Below are 21850 nucleotides of genomic sequence, written 5' to 3'. Positions count from 1 at the left end.
GGGCTACACTTGGCTTGGCTAAAATAATTCTGCAGAAAAGAAACCCAGTTCTCTACCAAGTAAAACCTTGTAAAGCCAAACGCCCAGTAGCAGTACCACTTATATCTACAAAGGCTGCTTACCAAAGATGACAGATGCTCCAACTGAACTCCCACATCAACATCACTGCTCCACCTCCCTCCGTCCCCACCAAACACCACTTCATCGGCTCCGGCAGTTCATGTGCAGCAGGTTCCAAGAGAACACTGGTCCCAGTATCACAACGCTCTGCTATATCAGATCAGAGTTCTTGGAAATCACACTTTTTTTAAAATAGGTGTGTGCGTGTGCGCGCGCGCAAACGCACATGGAGGCCACAGACAACCCTGGTGTCACCTCAAGAACACCGCCTGACTCCTTTCAAACAGCGTCTATCCTGGCTGGCCTGCAGCGCAAGTCCTGCTCACACGCTGCCATGCCCAGCCCTGGAGGATTCTAGTAATCTAACTTGGGTCCGCATGCTTAGAAAAGCAAGCAGTCTACTCATCAGAGGATGGGGATGACGTCTCGAGTACAATATTCAGTCCCTAGTACCAAAACATAGTAGTAATAACTATGGTCAGTTCCTGACCACTATTCATGGACCTCCTTCCCAGGTCAAGCAGAGAAACCCTCAAAGCCCTAATGCAGTCAGGCCTACTGATTTCAAAAGGTCTCTTAGCCTTCCTTTTTCTAAATTCCAAAGAAAAACCACTTATATTTCACAACAGCCGTGAAAGTAATTCAGATTTCTCCAGACAGAGAAATAGAGGAATTGTCTATAATTTAAATAAGAAACTGAGATTAATGCCTAATCAAAGGAAATTATTCCAAAAGTTCAAATTTGAAACATAGAATGTTTTTAAATTTTCTTTAAGTGAAGGGAGGGAAGGATAATATGACCAAGATACATTACATACATGAACGAATTTTTTCAAATGCCTTTAGGGCCAGCAAGTTGAGACGGGGGGAGAACTTCTCAAGTTCAAGCAAGTTGTCCTCTGACCTCCATATGTGCACATGCACGTGAGATGATAAACACTGTGACAAAAATGTAGGTGACTTTGATACATCAATGAAAAGAACTACATCCAAACAGCATTCCACCTACAACCCAGCTCTCAGCCTCCCCACTCTGAGATACGAAGAGATCCAGAAAAGTAGCACTTGGGGAACAGAGGCAGGCTGATCTCTGTGAATTTGTCCAGGCTGGACTATAAAGAAACTTCCAGGACAGCCAGGGCTACTGTCAAAAAAACAAAAAAAAAAAACCTCTGCAGGCACAGCACATGGAGCACACATACATTCAGTCAGGCATACACAGGTACACAGAAAATATGTCTTTTTAAATTAATGGCCATATAGGAAATTAAAGCAAACTGAATAGCCTTAGTTTCCTTTTTGTTTTTTTTTTTTTTTTGTTTTGTTTTGTTTTGTTTTGTTTTCCTCAACAAATTCAAAAGTTACTAGACCAAAAACACTCCATAAAATAAATCTGAATTTCCTACTAGGTTAAAAACAAGAATCTCTGGGGAACATAATAGCATTTTCAATGAGTGAAGAAGACAATTAATTACTCAATAAAAAATGTGGGGACAATTTAGATTCCCTACTTCCTGTTTAATCAAACAACAGATAACAGAAATTACAGCAACATCTGAGAGACTGGTTTTCAATCCTGGGATGAGGAAGGCATTCCTAAGGATGACAAGATCTAGGAACTCGGAGGAAAAAATCAATAAGGGAATGGATAATGAAAATATTAGTGACTTGGGATACAAAACTTTTCCCTAAATGAACCTCCCGAAGAGATTTATAAATCATCAAGAGAAAATCGCCCACCCAAAACAGCAGATTAGTTACATTACATAAACAGGCACTCATATTAAACCACTAATGTGGAAAAAAACATTCAAGTTAATACAAATAGCAATTTGTTAAGGTTTTTTTTTCTTCCCAAAGATCCCATGCACACACTTTACCCACAAATACAAGCATGACTCCTGCTGTTGCCTACCTAAAATTACAGTGGGGACCATGTATGTGCATGTGTGTATGAGTACAGGGCAGAAGTCTGGTAACTAGAGAGCAGTATTTATGCATAAGAATTCCTTGTATTTAAATCTGAATGTCAGCCGCAGCCCAGCCATCCTGTCCTTCTAAGAGACCAACAAGAAAAATCCCTCCCTTGCTTCAGTATCTGGGGTACATACTAAATCTTCCAGGTGCAATGTAACTTTACCCTTCTGTATTCCTGCACTTTCAAAAACATTTCTATTCTCACACTAAAAACGAACAGCGATCTTTAGGGAATCAACTAACTCAGTAAGTTAACTTCTATACAGAAAGGTAAAACTTTTGTTTACAGAAATGATGAAATTAAAATAGACTGACATTAACAGAAAACCTCTCATACCCCTAGAAATATCTGGAAATCTGTTTCCAGAGCTCACAAATTATGTTTTTGCTACCACAGATGATAGATAGATACCTCTCAAAGGATATGTCACGATACAAACTTTAAAAATCAATACAATCGAAGTACAAAGATCACTGAACAAAGGTTCTTCAACTGTTCACACTACACAAAGGTAGAACCAAGAACAGGTACTTCAGTAGAACTTAATGTAGGTACTAAAATAATAAACTGTAGAATTAACTTTAAAATATTTTTAATTGAAATTATTAATAAATATTACAATTAATATGGAATATTTTAGGTGCATGTATACTTGGAGAGAAATCTGTGAAATTTATTCTAACTTTTTCTGATTAATTTTTTTTATCTTTTTGTTTTGTTTTTTTCAAGACAGAGTTTCTCTGTGTTATCTTGGCTGTCCTGGAACTCACTCTGTACACTAGGCTGGCCTCAAACTCACAGAGATCTGCCTGCCTCTACCTCCCTAGTGCTTGAATTAAAGGTGTGATTTCTTCCTCCAACATTTCCATTCTTCTAACTACTTCAATTTCAAAGTTGAAGCAAGCCAGAATTGATATTCCAAAACTCGGCCTCTTCTCAGCAAACTGTTATAAATGCTATCTTAAATCTCCCAAATGGTAGTTAGCATCAAGGATGAAATCTAATTTCCCTCTGTGCAGTGAGTAGCCAGCTGGCCGCTTCTCAGTTACAGGTTCTCCCTTACAGTCTGTCACAGTGATATGCCACCTCTCAAAGGCACTGATTACAAAGAAACAAATAATAAAGAAATGTTGAAATGTGTAAAGAACAGTTTTTAAACCTCCACGCTGAATAATTAAAACATAAAGAACATCTAAAAATAGTTAACCATACAAGTTCACACTGTGGGGAAAAGGACAAAATCTGTGTGTGCTCTTAATTCTGATACTGACTTATCACTGACCCTGAACTACACCATCTATGGGTTTATTTTCCTCATCTAGTAAAACACAGCTATGTGAAATCATCTCCTAGGTTCCTGAATTCCACAATCTGATAAATGTAGTGGGAATTTTCACTTCCTTTTAGCGCTCTTCCTGCCGTCAGTAGGTACTAACACACAGGCACAAAACTCACCTCGAATTAAAACTAGCCAACCAGACATGGAGCTGGCTCTGTAGTTAAGAGCACTTGCTGCTCTTGCAGGGGACCCAGTTCCCAGCACTCACATTGTGGGCAGCTCACAACTGCCTATAACACTAGTTCTAGCGTGTCTGGTGCCCTCTTTTGGCTTTCATGGGTACCTACGTACACAGACAGACACACACAGACAGACACACACACACATACACATACACACACACACACAGACACACACACACACACACACACACACACACACACACACATTCAGGTGCACACATACCCATAAAACAAATCATCTTAAAAAAATATCAACTGGCAAGTTTTGAACAATGAGGTTTCTCTATACATAATATTACAGTAAGCTACATAAACCAGATTGTGAAGGGAATTTTATGAGTCACTTAAGAAAAGAACTTAACTTCAATTCATCTCTAGCATGCCAGATTCCACTTTGGAAAGTATTAATGATGGAGAGTATAAACATAACATTGTTTATCTTCTTTAGTCTGAATCTTTGAATGCAAACCTTAATATATTAGATGTAAGCCCTTTCTAGGTGATCTGACAGTTTTGAAACAATACAGAACTCCAAACAACTACAACTTTTAACATCTATCTGAAATTAGGCTTGCAAATAGAGTCTCAGAATGGTAAGAGTCAGAAGAGACCCTGGGCTTCCCAAGCTCACTGTTTTACAGAGGAGGAAATCACAGCCCAGCATAGGTTAAATGAATACTCAAGGAGGTCTGCTAGCTCACACCTGTGACCCCAGCAGGCAGAACAGAAGAGCTCACGTTCAAAAGCCAGACTGGGCTACAAAGCAAGACCTGTCTCACAAAAACAAGGGCGGAGGATATCGCTGAGCTGGGCAGCACTTGTGTCTAATATGTATCCAAGGTTCTGGATTCCCTCCTCAGCACCAGGGAGAAAAAATACATGCCCCAAATCACTGCGAGTTTACCAACTCTCAGAACAAACTAGATTCTCCAAAACACAGTACCATTTCCTCCCAAGCAGACTATGAAACAAGAGGGGACTTTTACCCCCAAAGTTTTGTATCTTGATAAGAAACAGTTTACTTACTCCCTGTCCCCAAAAACATACACAGAACATTAGCTGAACCCAAAAACCACGCAATGTAGTGTCAACAATAAGGCTGCATCTAGCCACGCCCTCAAAATACCTGGATGGGAAAAAAGAAAGCTCTAAGGGATACAGTTCTCACAGTAAAGCTCAAAAACTGAATCTGTTTATTTAAAAACAAAAAAAAAATCTCAAAATCAGGACCAATATTTTAGAAGTTAACTGAATACAAAACCCAATAATTATTAAATATGTATTGAAAACTATCAAAGATCATGACTACTGTTGCTACATTTAAAAATATGCCTGGTACTTGACAAGAAAGCTCAAATGTTGTGACCTATTAAGTGAGGCAGGAATATAAAAAGATCATTTCTCCAAGTGCTCCTCATCAGCCACATAAACCGGAAGAAATGCTAACAAACAAACCTCAAAAACAGAACAAACAAACCCACTCATTCAAAGTCACTTATACTTTACATTTCTAAATAGAATTTTCAAATTATATTCAATCTTAAACTGAATGCACTTATATAACTGGAAATGAAACTAACTTATCTTCAGCCAAGCTTCATTTAGAAAACTTTATGCCAAAAATTTTGGAATTTTTTTCCTTTTTTGCTGGAAGATTCATGCTTTCAAACTCAAAATATATACTATGTCCAAATCAAGTGTTTTGCCCAGTTTTAACACAGCACTACAATTGCAGGGGCCACTAGATATCCACCCCATTCAACCAAACTTTATCATCAAATGTTTTATAATGAATAAAAACAGTATCCAATATAAAAATGCAAGGAGAAAATATTTCAACACAAATATGTAGGACAACTATGCTCTGTTTCCATCTAACATATACTAAAAAGTGCTGCAGGACAACTCATGTCTACAAGAAAACCATTACACCCAAAACATTTAAGCTCTACTTAGCTAATTGGTAACCACCATCATTCATGATAAAATTACTATACAACATACGATGAAAGAGCTATTTCATGGCTAGCCAAATATCCTAATTAAAAATCCACTCTTTCCCGATCCTTGAGTTTTCAGCTTACTAGAATTTTCTACCCTGGGCTTCATGTAAATCTAAACAGGCAGGCAAACAGCCTTGGACTAAAATACCTAAACTCCACGGGGCAGGTGTTTTGGTGTTTTTCTTTGTTATACTGTCTTTAGAAAACCAGAGGTGAATACAAGGAATCTGCCTTAGAAATGCAGGGACACCAGACCGGACCCAACCCTCAGTGCCAGGGCTCCAGCAGATGGACGCTTCGGAAGGTGGCCCGAAAGAGCACTTCTCTTCCCACACATTTTGATAACACCTCTTTCTCAATTTTCACAAATGCCAGGTGTTTTTAAAGAAACAGTTTTCCCACTGAGTGGACTTTCAGAGTTTATAATTAAGCCTCCTCCTGTCCAGCAGCCTGTACGGCATGAAATATGACACATAACAGAATCATTAAATGTAAGATGCCTCATTTGACAGATGTCTTATTAAATTAATCTCAAAGTTGAGGTAAGAGATGCCTTTGAAAGAGGCAAGCTATTAACTCTAGGAAAAGTTTAAGGGAAAATTGTTCTCTAAAAGTCCACAGAGCTCAGTCACGTGAAAGAGAAGATATTAATAGCATGTGGCACATCTGAAATCTCCTCCATGGGAGAAATGCCTCTGTGTGCATGTGTGTTTAACACATCCCTGGGGACCCAAACAGGATGGAAGTCAAAAGAATCAGGACGCACTCCACCAGCTGCTTAACAAAACCACACAAATTCAATTCAAATGTTAAGCAAAAACACCAAGATTTATACAAGGCATGGATCCTATATGATGTCAGGGAATGTTACCTTCCTAATAAATGAAAAACTAAATTCAATTTTATAAGAAGACAGCAACAAACACATCTTACACTACCATTTAAGGCAGTTGATTGGACAATCTATTTGGTTTTGCGCTGACAGTGTGGATTGACCAAAACCTGGCAGTGTGGACTGACCTCTGAGCCTCACACGCTAGGGCTGCACTCTTGATTAATCTCACTTAGGACAGGAAAGAGCGTAAGCACGGAACGTGAGCCTTCCCACAGACCGATCTATCCTATCTGCTCTCTACAATCGTTTTTGTAAGTACAAAACCACCACCACTTTCAGAACACTGTAATGAAATTCAGAGAATAAATGCTCTCTAACTCTTATACAACCTAAGAATTACCAAATGGTACAAGAAAATATCAATAACATGGTATTTACTGTTAAGAGTACTGGTGATTCAAATTTCAAATAGACAGATAAGCTCTTTAATGATGGGTATTTTTATTGCTTTAAAAGAAGTGATCATAAAACCCACTCTCAAAGTTATCTGTTCAGATAACTTCCCAATAAAGATTTAACAAGAAATACTTGGATAAAAATGTAATCCATACATAAGCCTTATCAACTTTAAGTATCACTATTTATAACCAGAATATTTAGAATACTTTAATACTTTCTGTACTGCTCTTACTTGTTAATCTTGGTTCTTTACATTTTTAAAGGCCGTGTGATAAAAATAGCCATCTGCACTTTACAAGGAAGCACCCAGGACTAGCCGATAATAGCAACTCATTACCAATAAACACAGCATATTTTCTGAAAGCTCTTAGTGAAAACTCAAGTGTAAATGAAATTCAGCACCAATTCATAGAAAGTGAGTTGAATTACAAACAGTGGATCTTTGCTCCCTGGTCTCAGCTCTGCCAGGGGCTGAAAATCCTCAGTAAGAATCAGATGTCAATGTGCCATCCCCATCTGAACAGAAGACTGACACCAACCAGGAACTCCTCCCTAATGGTTCCTGAAAAGACAACTGAGACCATCCATGTGAAAGCCCTTTAATATTTTTGAAGACAATAAACCTCAATGTATGGTTTTTATCAAACCATAGTTAAATCACACACTTCATATGAAAAATAAGTATGTGAACATAACAACATGTTAAGCACAAAAAACAAAACAAGTTAAAAGCCTTTGTACTCAGAAGCACCACTGAAGCACACAACGGAGCCAATGTCTAAACCACACTACTCAGTACGGCTGTAGTTATAGTAACAAGAACCTGCTTGTCAATCCCCTGCTGATGCTAACCACCCTTCTTGGTTTCCGTGTAGGAAATCATGCACAGACTGAGCATTCCTAGAAGAGAGAAAGGAGAGGAGAAGGGGAAGGAGTCGGACCAGCAAGCAACCCCAAGGAAGCCCACGTGAACACATCCCAGACTCACTAGGCGCAGGGTGTCTTCTCCACTCTGACCATGTCTTTCCCTGTTGCTACACCCAGTTTGAACTAAGTAGACTACTGGAGCTAAAATAAAAGGTGATGGGAAAGATTTAAATACGAGTTTACTACTGCCCTATGACACATGGAGGCCAGGGAGCCCCAAACAAAGCAGCTCATTCATGCCTAGGCATTCACAACTAAGGTCAGGTAAATGAATTCCTGAATTCTTTTTCTAGCTTAAAATTATTCTTTGAGGTACAACTTAAGATATATGTTTTTTTAAGGAAATTAAACATTAGCATAATTAACAAGCAATGTAACATTGGATAACACCTAGAATTTCCTCATATTTTAAAACTCAAAGAATGCTTTTGTGATAGGAGCAGTAACAATTTTCAAACTCAGTTTTCAGTAACTGCAATTAGATAGTACTTCTCATCCAGTGCTGACTTCACTTAATTTTACCTTACTCAAATAAATATTTAACCAAAGTAACCGCAAATAGCTTTCCAAGCCTTAAACAATCCGAGGAAGATTATAAATACTGAAATTTAACTGAAGTGACCCTCAAGGGCATGGAAGTCCCCTGCTGGACAAGAGCTTTGTGAAAGTAAGAAACAAGGTGTCTGAGAGAGTAAGAACACAGAGAGTGATAATGTGCTCAGTGTAAACATAGGAAAATATTGTCAAGCTGTCTCAAACCTCCTAGTTATCTTTAACTCCACTAGAAAAGACATGCGACAATAAATTCAAAAATAGGACATAAGCAAAATCATTGAGGCAAATCAATACAGAATTTTCCAGTACATGCTTAAAGGAAACCATTTAAAACATATATGAACTATCCTCTTCCTACAGAAAAGCACTAACAATCAAAACATAACACCCTCCTTTTGGCTGTCCTATATTCCACTGGAACATGAAACAATTTCTAGGAATCTCGTCAGCCTCGGGTAAAGCCTTCACCATATGTCCTGACAATGTTCAGATCCGTGGGACCACCTTTCCACAGGGCCCTTCTGCTAGCAACACACATCCTTGTGAAAGCAGCAGTAGCATCTAGTGATGCCGAGTTTTATTCTATGACAAATACCGGCTCAGACATGTTCAGTACACTGATTTAGGCTTAAAGCAAGTCCGACTTTGCTTAAATGCCAAATTAAGCAGTCACACACATTTGCAACAACCAGACACCTTCCTTCCAGAACACATGGACACAGGCTTCACATTCAAGAACAGGCTGTGTTCTTGAATAATAATTTGTGTGGGGCATCCTCACTTTATTGCTTACTTTTATGAGCATATACACTGACGCCTGCGTCTATTTATGTTGTGCTCATAGAAATAAAGCAGTAAGTTCAGAAGGAGGTAACAATTACTACTTTTCATAAACAAAACAAAAAGATTAAAATAACCACACCAGAAATTTAAGATTTAACCAGAAATCAGATCACTTTTAAAGTGAGTATGAGAGACTAAAAACAAACTGCTTATAGCTGAATATTTTAATCACTACTGAAAAGACAGCCAAAGAGAATCCAAACTCCAGAACTGTGGCACTCAACCTTTCCCACAAATACGTATCCTCCTCAACCTATCCACCCATGAGCAAAGTGGAGAGAAAAGCTTCCTCCATACATAAAAGCATGCTCAAATAGTTTCCATTGCATATACTTTGTTTTATACCCATTTCCCTCTATGTGATTAAGAAAGAATATCATTCTCATCCTAAAATATTCTCCCTTCCAAGTGTGATTACTATTTGATGCCTTTGCAAAGAAATATTTCACAAGTTACATGAACCATGAAAGAAAAAGACAGTTGCTGCTCCTACACTTCTCTGGGCAAAAAAATAAAAATAAAAAATAAAAATAAAAAAATAAAAAATTAAAGGCATATCATGCATTAAGATATTATCTCCAATAAAATGCTATTGTGTTACAATTTGGTTTCCTTTATGAGGCACATATCAATCAAAATATCCACTTAAGTTCAGAAAAACTTCAACAAAACTTAGAGGATCGCCTCTTCCAGGGATGTTGTCTTGCATATTTCAATGTGGACATTAAAGACGAACTCACGCAAACTAAACTGCAACTACCACAGGCGTGGAAGTGCAGCTATGGAGTCCTGGGGTTGCTAGCATTATTTTTCATACACACCTGCAATATAACACCTAAAGTTTTAATTCTCCTATGCTAACTATCAAAGTTCTGACCACTAGGAACTCTACAGACGAGGGGGAACACAAACGGCTTTCAAAGCTCAGATACAATACCCAGCACCCATGTAACTCCATAACTTAGTCCCAGCCAAGCCTCTTGGCAAAAGAGAAGGGACAACCTCTTGCACAGGTACTGAAAACGCCAGAGAGGAGTCAGGTCACAGCAGAGAGGCAATAACCGCCAACACTATGAACTCTAGTCTGTCGAGTCCTGCCACAGATCTCACAATAAAGGCTCTAAGACAGAAACAGGCCGACTCATTTTTTATGCAAGATTCAAACTTGAAGAGGAAACTAAACTAAAGCAATTTAAAAAGCGCTAGGGTAAGCAGCGCTCAAAACAAAGAACATCAACTTATCAGTGTCTAAGAGGACTCAGAGAGTAAACAGAGTAAATAAGCGTGGCAGGCAGTGGAACAAACGAGGGCATCAGTTCACAAGAGCAACGCTCCCAGCAGCCCACACTACACTTACTGTCTGCGAAAGGTAAACCGTGGGCGGGTGAAGACGGGGAAGGCACCTGGAGCACTTTTCTCTGGTCACTGCCCACTGTCCATATTAACATGTCAGGTAGTTTCCTGAAATCCCAAACTGCCTGCAACCCAACGAGCCTGGAGGGAAGCACCTCTCAGGTGCTGTTAACCTGTTTCCTGTACTTCCAGGTGACTTTGTCGCCTCATCCACCTGGTGTTCCAACCTCAGCCCTGGACACTCGACTACAACTTGCAGATTTAAAGAATGCTCAATTGAGTACTTGCACAGACCGCATGTGAACAAGGTAGAAAAGGGTATCAGACAGACTCACCAAGCCCCTTGAATCATTGATCGGTCCCCGCCAGGGTTGGAAACCACACATCAACATGCAGGCAACTTCTTACCTGCATAGAATCTGATGAGGCAGCCAATCTCCGAGTCCATGCCTTCCTCCTGCACCCTCCACAGCTCCCCAAATCCCAGTTGGAAGAGGTAGTCATTTTGGATCTGCAATGGCTTCTCGTCCGCCTCTAGGCGCCGGGTAGTCTCTCCGTGGAACTGTACATACAGGGAAGGCGGTGAAGACGTCTTTTGCGCGGTCTCCCGGATCCTCCCCGGAGTCGACGGAAGACCGCCCGGAGCTGCAGCCGCCACCTTACCCTCTCGGGGACCCTGGCCGGCCATCCCGCCTGTGCCATCGACACCCCTCGGGGTTTTCGGCTGCAGTGGAGGCGAGGTCTTCGGGGGCGGCGGTGGAGGCTGCGCGGGGCAGCCAGGGCGGAGGGGCGGCGGCCCGGGAGCCCCGGTCGAGCCCGGTGCCGGGTCAGCCTCTAGCTCCTCGGACGACGAGGAGCCGCCGCCGCTGCTGTAGGGGTCCAACCGGTCAGACACGCTCTCGGCGCTGGGGCTCAGGCTGAAGCTCTCGGTGTCGGAGGCCGGGTGCGGGGCGCGGGGCGGGGAACCGGGGCCACCCGCGAACAGCTCTCCGGGGCTGGAGTCCGAGGGCGCGGGGCTGGCGCGGGGTGCGCCGCGTGTCCAGGCGCCCCCGGGAAGCGGCAGGTCGGCGGGAGGCGCGCGCGCAGGGCCCCCGACAGCACCGGGAGTGCAGCTCGAGGGCGGTGGCTCCACGTCCCTCCGGAGCTCGGCGTCCGGGGTCTGCTCGCTGCCGGCAGGGGCGGCGGCGGGAGGCGGCCCCTGGCCCAGCACCTTCACCACCCCGCCGCCTTTGTGGCCCAGCTGCAGAAGCCGTGCGGCCACCTCGGCGGCTGTCGTGTCCAGCGTGCAGAGCACTGGGCGCAGGTAGGACGAGGCCATGTGGCGGTCAAAGACGTGCACACAGCCGCGCTGGAGCTGGTGCCTCACCCAGTCCCTGTCCGACGGCTGCAGCTGCAGCAGCTGCCGGTGCTTCAGGAGCAGCGTCTTCCTGTCCAGGCTCCGGGTGCACAGCGACGCCGAGGCCGAGCAGGAGGCCGGGAGGCCGGCGGCGGCCGAGGAAGGCGACGAGGACGACGAGGCGGCGGCGGCGGCCGACAGATGCCTCTTCAGCCGCCCTCTCCGCAGCAGCAGCGAATTGGCGCCGCCGGCGGCTGCGGGCCCCGGGACGGCCCCGCCGGCCGCGGGCGGAGGCGCCCCGCGCCGCCGCCTGCGCCCGGTGCCTCCCGCGCGGCCGGGCATCGGCCCCGGCGGCGGCGCCTCGCGGGGGGCCTGCTCTCGCGCCGCGCCGCCGTTCCCGCCGCTCGCGGCCGCCACGCTCAGCGCGGGCTCCGGACTCCGACCGCCCTCGGCCGCCGCCGCCGCCGCCGCCGGGGCTCGGTCCTCACCCGCGGGGTCCGCGAGTCTCTGGGCCGGGGCTGCGGCGGCGGGCTCCATCGCAGCGGGGCTTCGCGTCGCCCCCCAGCTCCGGAGGCAGCAGCAGCAGCGGAGGAGGAGGAGGTGAAGCGAAGGTGGGAGACGGCGGCGGCGGCGGCGGCGGCGGCGCGCGGAGAGGGAGACGCCGATGGCGTTCGGCGCGGCCGTTCCAGAGGATTATGTGGCGATCCGGAGCATTCCGTCGGTGCCTCGGTGTTCCATCCCGCGCGCCCGCCCGCCCGCTCTGCCGCCACCGCCCCCCCCGCACGCCCTCCCCGCGGCTCGGCCGCGGGCTCCCCAGCGCCAGGCCCCGCCCGCCCGCTGCCGGACAGCCTCAGCGCCCCGGAGCTGCGGCCCGAGCTCGGCTCATGAATATTAATGAGGCGCGGGAAGGCGGGCGGGGCGGGGCCGCTCATGAATATGCATTGTGGCATGACGACATTCCTGGGCGGAGCGGGGAGAGCGGGAGTCTGGAGGCGGGGCCTCAGTGTAAACAAACGTGACGCGTGCGTACGGGGGCGGGGCGGGGCTGTTTCCCAGGAGGTTTCTCTGCGGACCCGAGGCGAGGTGGCAGAGGGGCAAGCAGTGCACTGTGGGGGTTGTAGTTTACTTCATGGGAGAGGTTGCTAGAGAGACCAACAGCGAACTACAAAGCCCAGCGATCGTCGGGTTCTGCCCACCCTCACCACCAGCCTCTGGCCCTAGCCAGTGGGTGTTGTGCCCTCTGCTGTTGAACTCAGTGCCCGGTGAACGATTTTCATTAACTTGCTCCTCTCCCGCTTTACAGATGAGTTTTATTTTCCCAGCTCATTGAAAGTGAGAGCTTTCACGGACTCCAAATTAGGCAAGGCTGTGTGTGAGTCACAAATACACAGTCCTCAGGATCGCTGACCCGGGCTTTCCTGACTTTTTCTAAGGCCCATGAAGACTAGCCGCGTTAGGAAAGTCTCCTTTAGAAGGGAGTTGAACATGCTTCCTGGAAACTGCTCAAATTAAACCCATCGTATCCCTTCCCTATTAGGACAAAAATAGCTAAGGACTTGGTTGGGGTCTTGTACCCAGATGGTTTTAAGTTTAAAAGGAGCTTAATGACACAGAAAGCAATGGACGAAGAAAGAAATATTAGAATAGAGACATAATGAGATAGGAGATGGGCGGTTTTTTCTCTAGGTCCTCTCTGGGGGAAGGGGCGGGGCAGGGCTGAAACCAGGATTCCCAGTATGGCGTGCTCTCGAACTCCATACTTCCTACCTCAGTCTCCCCAGTGCTGGGCTCACCACAGAAGCTCCACCTTTGTTACAATGTATGATCTGGAAACTTCACTGTTATTGGTTGAAACAAGCAGGTCTAGGGCAGTTTGCTATTTGAAATAATTTAGTAAACTTTGTTCATGGAGTGGCCACTCTTGTAGTCGCTTTATAAATCTAGATTCTCACATTTGAGAGTTTTAATTTTGTACTATCAACGATCTGCCTTCGTTTCAAGAAACTAGGGCTGGAGAGAGAACTGAAACGCCTACCAAGGCACCTTGTTTTTAAGTTATCTACATAGTTTCATTGACGGTGGATGGAAAAAGCAGCCAGAACGCGCGCGCGCGCGCGCACACACACACACACACACACCAACTAATTTTTCACTAATTCTTGGAATTCCTAAAAGTTATTTCCTGTATTCTTTTAAAGTCCTATTTCTGGGGCTAGAGAGAGCTGAGCAGCTGAGAGCATGGGCTGCTCTTGCAGCCGCCCATATGATAGCTCCCTCTGAACAGTACCCATGTGATACATGGACACACGACAGACAAATCACTCATTTACAAAAAAAGTAAGTCTTTTTAAAAGATTACCTCCTTCCTGGAACTAGGGAGGCTGAGACAGACAGAATCTTATGAGCTCAAGGCCAGCCAAGACTACATAGTAAGACCCTGGCTCAAAAGAACCAATAAAAATAATAATAATAAAAAGTCCTATATCATACGATTTTGTTTCAAAACACTAGTATTTATTATAATAATATAGTATATATACATATGTGTGTATGTACACACATATAAATATATGTGTGTATATATAGGTATATGGGTACATATATAGGTGTGTGTGTGTGTGTGTGTGTGTGTGTGTGTGTGTGTAGTTATAGTAAGCAGGAGTGGCAGTGCCTTTAATCCTAGCACTCAAAAGGCAGAGAATAGCAGATAGCTGTGAGTCTGAAGCTGGCCTGGTCTACACAATGACACCCTGTCTCAAAGAAGAAGTTATAGTAATAGTTACCAGACACTATTAGCACAATGGATTAACACAGACACTTTATTAAATCCAACTTGATTGGATTTAGAATCACCATGGAAACAGCTCTGGGTGTGTCAGTGAGGGTGATTTCAGAAAGGTTTAACTAAAGAAACACCTAAGCTGGAAGTGAGCAGTACCGTGTACTGAGTAAAAAGGAAAGCAGCCTGAGTGAGCACTGACTAAATGTCTCTGGCTGCCTCATGCTCCGGCCACAATGCCCTCTCTGCCATGATGTCCTCTGCCCTCCAGCTGTGAGCCAGAGTACATCCTTCCCTACTGAAGTATTTGACAACCTTTTGTTAGGTGTTTATAACAGCAATGAGAAAAGTATCTCAAAAATGAAAAAAAAAGTGGCTATATCCCCACCACACGGAAGAACAGCAGGTGTTGGAGCTGGAGAACCGACTCAGCAGTTAGGAGCACTGGCTGCTCTGCCAGAAGACTTGAGTTCGAGTTCCAGCACCCACATAGTGTTTCACAACCACCTGTAACTCTAGTTCCAGGGAATCCAATGCTTAGTCTAGCCTTGATAGGCATCGTGTGCATGTGGTATACAGACATACATGCAGGCAAAACATCCATATGCATAATAAAAATTTTCAGGAAAATATTTTTTTAAAACAAATGTAAAAAAAAATCTAGCAAGTTTGCCACATTTCAGACATAGAATCTGTAATCTGGAAAATGGCCTTCCCCAATACTACTCAAGAATCCCACTGGCAGGGGTAGCAGAAGGGTAAGAAAGGCTGACCATATGAAGTTACTAAATAGTGATAGGAAAGAAAAAAAATGAGAATTTCTGAAAGAGTGGACCATCGTTGTAAACCAAATAAAACAGAACTCTGCAGTTGAAATAGCAAATTGATAAAGAGCAATGAAACTTAAGCATGGAGGTTTCTAGTATCATAGACTATCATATCAGTCAGACCGTCTTACCAGCCCACACTATACAATGGCTGTTAATAAAAGAAGAATTTTGTTGTTGCTGCTGTTTTTAATGTCTTCCAGGCAGCTTCGAATAGTTGGGGGTGGGGAAGGCATCATCCTAACCCCATAGCACATCACACTATGCCCTACCCTGCGAAGCATTCCAGGCATGCAATCCTCTGCTGTTTCTGCCTAGCCACACTTTCCAAGCAATCACTTTGTTTGGGAGCTTGAACCCAAGTCTTGCTGCATGCTGAGCAAGCACAATGAATGGCATCTTTCTTTTAACAGTGTGTGTGTGTGTGTGTGTGTGTGTGTGTGTGTGTGTGTATGTACATCTGTGCCCTGGTACACATACAGAAGACAAAGGACCAACCGTAATGTAGTAAGCATCTACCATGTGGGTCCCAGGAATTGAACTCTGGTTGTCAGACTTAGTGGCAAGTGGCTTTACCTGCTGAGCCATGTCTCCAGCTCCAAAGAATCATAACTTAAAATGCTAAAAGATAATCCTGAAAAGAAACATCAGATGTAGAGGTTGTAAACCCTGATATCAACTTGCTAAAATATTTCCACAGCTAAATTTAGAAAGAACATATTCTATTACTTTCTGCTGCGTGGTTTATAACTGACTTGCTGCTCTAGGTTAATCCTGGTACATCCTTACATCTAAGATAAAAGAAACCACCTTTGAAATTATTTTGTAATATAAGCAGCTGGAATTTTAATGGAAACATGAATTAATAGCTGGGATAGTTCCTATCTGAACTATTAAGGCTCAGCTGTGTCCAGAAATAAACTCAGAAAGATACAATATACCATGTAATATATTTAGTTTGTACATTATGAACAGGAGATCTAATTATAGCTTCACATTTGTGTATCCCTTGAGCTACTAGTGGTTTACCATCCTAAATTGCTCAGTGTTTACTTATTCTATTTTACTATGAGGGACCCATTTAGCAAATTACTGCTCTAGTGCACTAAATGGGCCCCAGGTGGCCAAACTGAATTAATATGTTCTCTGTTCAGTGGCAGGATGAGACCGTGTGGTCTCTCTGAAGTCATACCCCCTTTCATAAACTTCCAGTGTGAATTCTGTCAGGTCTGAGATTACCACCGTCTTGCTTCATAGTCCATTTTATAGATATGGCTTGATAACCTTCCGGATTTAGTGAATCTTTTTAACACCATAATTATCTTCATCTTTTTTTAGTGTGTGTGTGCATGCACGCATGGGTGAAAGCGAGGGAGGGAGAGAGGGAGAAAGAGATTCCTAAGAAGTACCCTCATACACCATACCAAAGCATTTTCTGACTTGTCCATGACTACAATAGAAAAGTGTTCTCTAGACAATGATTCCTCAGAGTCTTCAGTTTGACCTCGAGGAAGGTGCTAGGTGTTCTCCTCTTTGCTCCATGGTGCAGAGATTAGGAGATGCCACTAGTCCCTGGAATCTTACCCTTTCCCTCTGCCTCCTGACACACCCAGCCTCCTTTCTGTCAATGAAGTACCATGAGAGGCTCAAGATGACAACAGTGCATTCCTTCAGGAGGAGATCAGAAGTCCCAAGACGCAGGCAGAAGACTCTTGCTTGCTCTGTTAGCTTCTGGAGGTTGTCAGCATTGCTTGGTTTGTAGCCCCATCATGAAGCCTTCTCCCTGATTCTGTTCCACAGGGACACAGAGTCTTGCAAGACAGTAGTCACTGTATCCGGGCGCACCCTAATCCTTTCTGACTTCATGCTAACTGAGTTGCTCCTGAGGCTCTGTGTGCATATAAATTGGGGAGACACATTGAGCCTAGTGTAATAGAGGCTTTGGGCCACTCCTCAGGAACATCAGTCTGAAAAAAACTTCAATATTTTTATTATTGAGCATTTCTAAGTGGATGTATATTGTTGACATGAGCATGGGCATCAAGGACCCTAGTGCCTCAGATCTACGGAAAATAGCAAAGGCTTTCCTGATCCTTTTGGGATGTTGACAATGTGTACTGAAAGTATCATCCACAGCCTCTTCCTTCCAGGTGTTTGCAGTTGGAGACTGCTCCCCTATAGAGGCCTCCTACCAAGATCAGCTACCCCGGTGGCTGGAGAGATGGCTCAGAGGTTAAGAGCACTGGCTGCTCTTCCAAAGGACCTTAGTTCAATTCCCAGCAACCACGTGGTAACTCACAACTATCTATAATGAGATCTCGTGCCCCCTTCTGGCCTGCAGGGACACATGCAGACAGAACACTGTATACATAATAAATACAAAAATCTTAAAAAAATAAATAAATAAATAAATAAAAAACAGCTACCCCTCTCCTCCTTTGACTATATCCATTCAGATGTATAAAATATGCTAAGTTTCCAGGCTGCTGGTGCTGTACGTTCACCAGAGTAGACGGCCCACCTAATCCTAGCTTTTCTGTGTGTCAATCTGTAGTTTCTGGACTCCCCTCACCCCAGTTAGATTAGTCCCTGAGCTGTGCAGCAAGTCCCAGGAGTGGGTGTGGGCAGTGGGTGTGCACATGATACAACTTGGAGGAGTCGGTTCTCTCCTACCATATGGTTTTGGGGACTGAACTCAAATCACTAGGCTTAGAGCAAGTGCCTTTACCTGTGAAGCTGTCTTTCCAGCCCTCTGACTTTGAGGATGAAGGTACCCTCCATAACTAAACTAGGATTACTGTTCATTTAAGTAGTTTCTCTGTCACACACAAGGTATGACATAAGGAACTGGGTATATGATGATAAACAAGGTCCAACAGTTATCCTCCCAAATATTTTCAAATAAACACATATCGTGGTTTTGTTTTTTTCTTAAGCACTTTGCCAAACACTCACAAAAGAAAGACAAATCTCAGCATAAAGGGGTGGTCCTTTAAAATCAAACTTGGCTAACTTCATAATAAACTCTTGCCCCTGACATTACAACAGGTTAGTACCAGATCTCAAACTGGCCCCTGGGGATCATAACCCCTCAGATCCCAGGCTGTCTTTAGCCATTCTATAGCCAGGAAGACAGTTATAGTAAAATAAGAGTGTAGCTTCAAAAACTCAATGATTTCCAGCCTTCTGTTGCCACAGGCATCACCTTGTTAATAAAACATGGCCACTGCACTTACTAGCGCTATACCATGTGATCTCGCCATGTCTCTGTTGTAAAAATGAGATGCCAAGAGACCCATATAGGGGTGTGACCCAAGGACCATATGAATAAAGCAACAGATCAATGCTGAACAAAACAGAATTGACATTCTCCGTAGCCTACACAAGCTATAATTTGAAACCCAAGCAATATTTTGGGTTTAAATTTGGGAGCCAGAAGTTCTTTTTTTTTTTTTTTTTTTTTTTTTTTTTTTTTTAAGATTTATTTATTTATTATGTATACAATGTTCTGTCTGCACATATCCCCACAGGCACCAGATCTCATTACAGATGGTTGTCAGCCACCATGTGGTTGCTGGGAATTGAACTCAGGACCTTTGGAAGAGCAAGCAGTGCTCTTAACCTCTGAGCCATCTCTCCAGCCCGAGCCAGAAGTTCTGTTTTATAGTAGTAAACTATGACCTTGGGGAGATGTCTGACCTCAAGAAGATGGACACCGGGGGAGTTTGTCACTGGTTTGTGTTATGAATCAAACTCAACTGAGCAGTGTCTCTAAAATTACTTATACCACAAACAATAAATTTCTGATTCTGTCTTAAAAGCAAAATTGTCTAATTTGAAACATTGGCAAATGTTTTTGTGAGTCACAAAGCAGAGATCTTCACATTAGATGCTATTAATTTGAAACAAGAAAGAATGTTAATACTTGCCATTTAAAGGATTTTTTAATGCATTGAGAGTAACAGCGGGTTTGTTTGACATTTAAGACAACTTCTGGGTGTTCAGTCCTTTTAAATATGGATTTGTTATGAGCAAGAACCAAGGTGGCAGAAGTTCCACAGCTCTTGATACTCCAGGGTATTCATCAGTTAATGCTTTAGGATCCTGGATAGGTAGAGATCTCATTCACACAGTCCAGTCAGATCACAAAAGCAAAATCCTCTGCCCTTGAGAGGACATGGGCCTCAGGGTCCTGGACAGGAGAGTGAGAACAGCTGTTGATCCCAATACCAAAATCTGGAAATAATCTAAAGGCCCAGCATTTGGATAAAGAAATGCAACATAACCATAACCTGAAATACCGGTAAGGAAATGGTGGCACAGTCCCAGTGGGGACACTGATGAACAGCAAAGTTTAACAACCTGCCCCAGCATCCAGCAAGCTGATGGAGCTAACAAACGAGTCCACAGAAGAAGCCAGGCAAGGAAACATGGATGACAGCCCCTGCCTTGACTGCTTTACTTTGCTGTGGTGGGCAGTGAGAAGCCAGGAGAAGCCATGCCTTTAGCCTTGGACTTGGGTCTTCTCCCAGGCTAGTGATTTATGTGTGATATATCCTGAGATGACAGCAGAGGCAGTAAGCCACACCTCCCAGTCATGTGGCCTCCAGGGTCCACAGCCAACACTCCTACAGCAGTGGTTCTCAAACTGTGGGTCTTGACCCTTTGACAAACCTCCAGCTTGAAAAATATTTACATTACAATTCATAACAGTAGCAAAATTACAGCAATGAAAATGATGTTATGGTTAAGGGTCACCATAAGATGAGAAACTATTAAAAGGCTGTAGCATCAGGAAGGTTGAGAACCGCTGCTCTACTGTGTACTATGCTCCCCAAGCCAAAGGGTGGTGAAGTATATTAAACAGATTTTCAGCTTACAGTGGGTTCATCAGGATGGGATTACGTCATCTGCTAAGGAGCATGTGTATTTATGCCATGTGGTGGTTTGAATAAGGATGGCCCTTATAGATTCATGTATTTTGAATGCTTAGTGAGTGGCACTATTTGAAAGGATTAGGTGTGTGGCCTTGTTGGAGAATGTGTAGGGAGTGGGATTTGACGATTCAAAAGGCCAAGCCAGGCTCAGTGGCTCTCTTCCGGCTGCCTGTGGATCCCAGTGTAGAATGTTTGGCTTCTCCAACACCATGCCTGCCTGCATGCCACACCATTCTCCCCACCATGATGACAATGGACGAAACCTTTGAAACTGTAAGCAAGCGCTCTTCTTTATCAGAGTTGTTGGGGTCATGGTGTCTCTTCACAGCAGTAGAACCAAGACATCCCACAGCTCTATGTAAAGTTCAAGAACAAACCAAACTCATCCTTACGGTCAGTAGGGAGAGCGGAGCTGAAGTAACAGCATGAGAAGTGGAACGGAGCAGGGGTCACGCTCATGGGTGGGAAAGGAGCCGGTGCGGCCCAGTGCGGCCCGGTGCGGCCCGGTGCGGGCCAGTGATCGTTTCTTGACTTCAGTGTACTTGAGTCTTTGTTTCAGAGTGTGTTCAGCCAGGCATTCATGTCTTACGTATTTTCCAGATGTGTATTTTAAAGTTCAACTGTGCGGTGTGTACTTGAATTTCTGTATTTTGTCTAAGAGTTTAAAAGTTAGGCCGGGCGTTGGTGGCGCACGCCTTTAATTCCAGCACTCGGGAGGCAGAGGCAGGTGGATCTCTGTTAGTTCGAGGCCAGCCTGGGCTACCAAGTGAGCTCCAGGAAAGGCACAAAGCTACACAGAGAAACCCTGTCTCGAAAAACCAAAAAAAAAAAAAAAAAGTTATGTTGTCCCATGTTACAATTCTTCCACATTGAGATGTTCTCTCCTGGAGGAAGAGCTCAGAAGATTCAGAAAACTAAAGGAATTTACAAGGCTCATGAAGCCCTTCCCTCCTCAAGGTGATATAACCAAGACACAGTTGCTGAGAGAGAGACAATTCCTCAGTGGAGCTGCCTGCAAAATGTTCAGGGAGCTGCGGCAAGGCCGCCTTCTTAGGTTGTCGCTCTGCTCTGTGCACTCTTCCATGATGCCTTGAGTCCCTCCTACTCCGGTGAGAAACCCCAGTAAATCCCTTGCTCAGTGAGAGAAACATGGATGCTTGTGATTTTTGGTCCGTTGTCTGGGAACCAGACACTTGTTCATGACTCCCAGGAAAAGTTGTGCAGTACCCCAAATTTCTAAATTCAGATAATTTTAACAGATATTTAAAATGGCTGGTGGATTATAAATATAACACACTTTAAGAGAGAACTTTAAAAATCACTTTACTTGTAAGACCAACAATTTCATCACAGAAAGATATAAACAAAGATCCCAGT

At 43.9% G+C, this 21850-nt stretch overlaps 1 protein-coding gene across 1 annotated transcript in view; it reads right to left on the bottom strand.

Annotated features, from left to right (window-relative positions):
* Positions 1-12661, bottom strand: part of Phlpp1 (PH domain and leucine rich repeat protein phosphatase 1) — a 198795-nt gene extending 186134 nt beyond the window's left edge. Inside the window, exon 1 of the mRNA XM_028883381.2 lies at positions 11003-12661. Within this exon, the coding sequence (XP_028739214.1) occupies positions 11003-12467 (1465 nt within the window). The 5' untranslated portion in view covers positions 12468-12661. The remainder of the gene's footprint in view (positions 1-11002) is intronic.
* Positions 12662-21850: the final 9189 nt, after the last annotated feature.

The sequence above is a fragment of the Peromyscus leucopus genome, chromosome 15 (genome assembly GCF_004664715.2).
Source record: "Peromyscus leucopus breed LL Stock chromosome 15, UCI_PerLeu_2.1, whole genome shotgun sequence".
NCBI lineage: Eukaryota > Metazoa > Chordata > Mammalia > Rodentia > Cricetidae > Peromyscus > Peromyscus leucopus.
The sequence above is the reverse complement of the archived record's forward strand: the minus strand, read 5'-3'. Positions and strand labels throughout refer to the sequence as shown.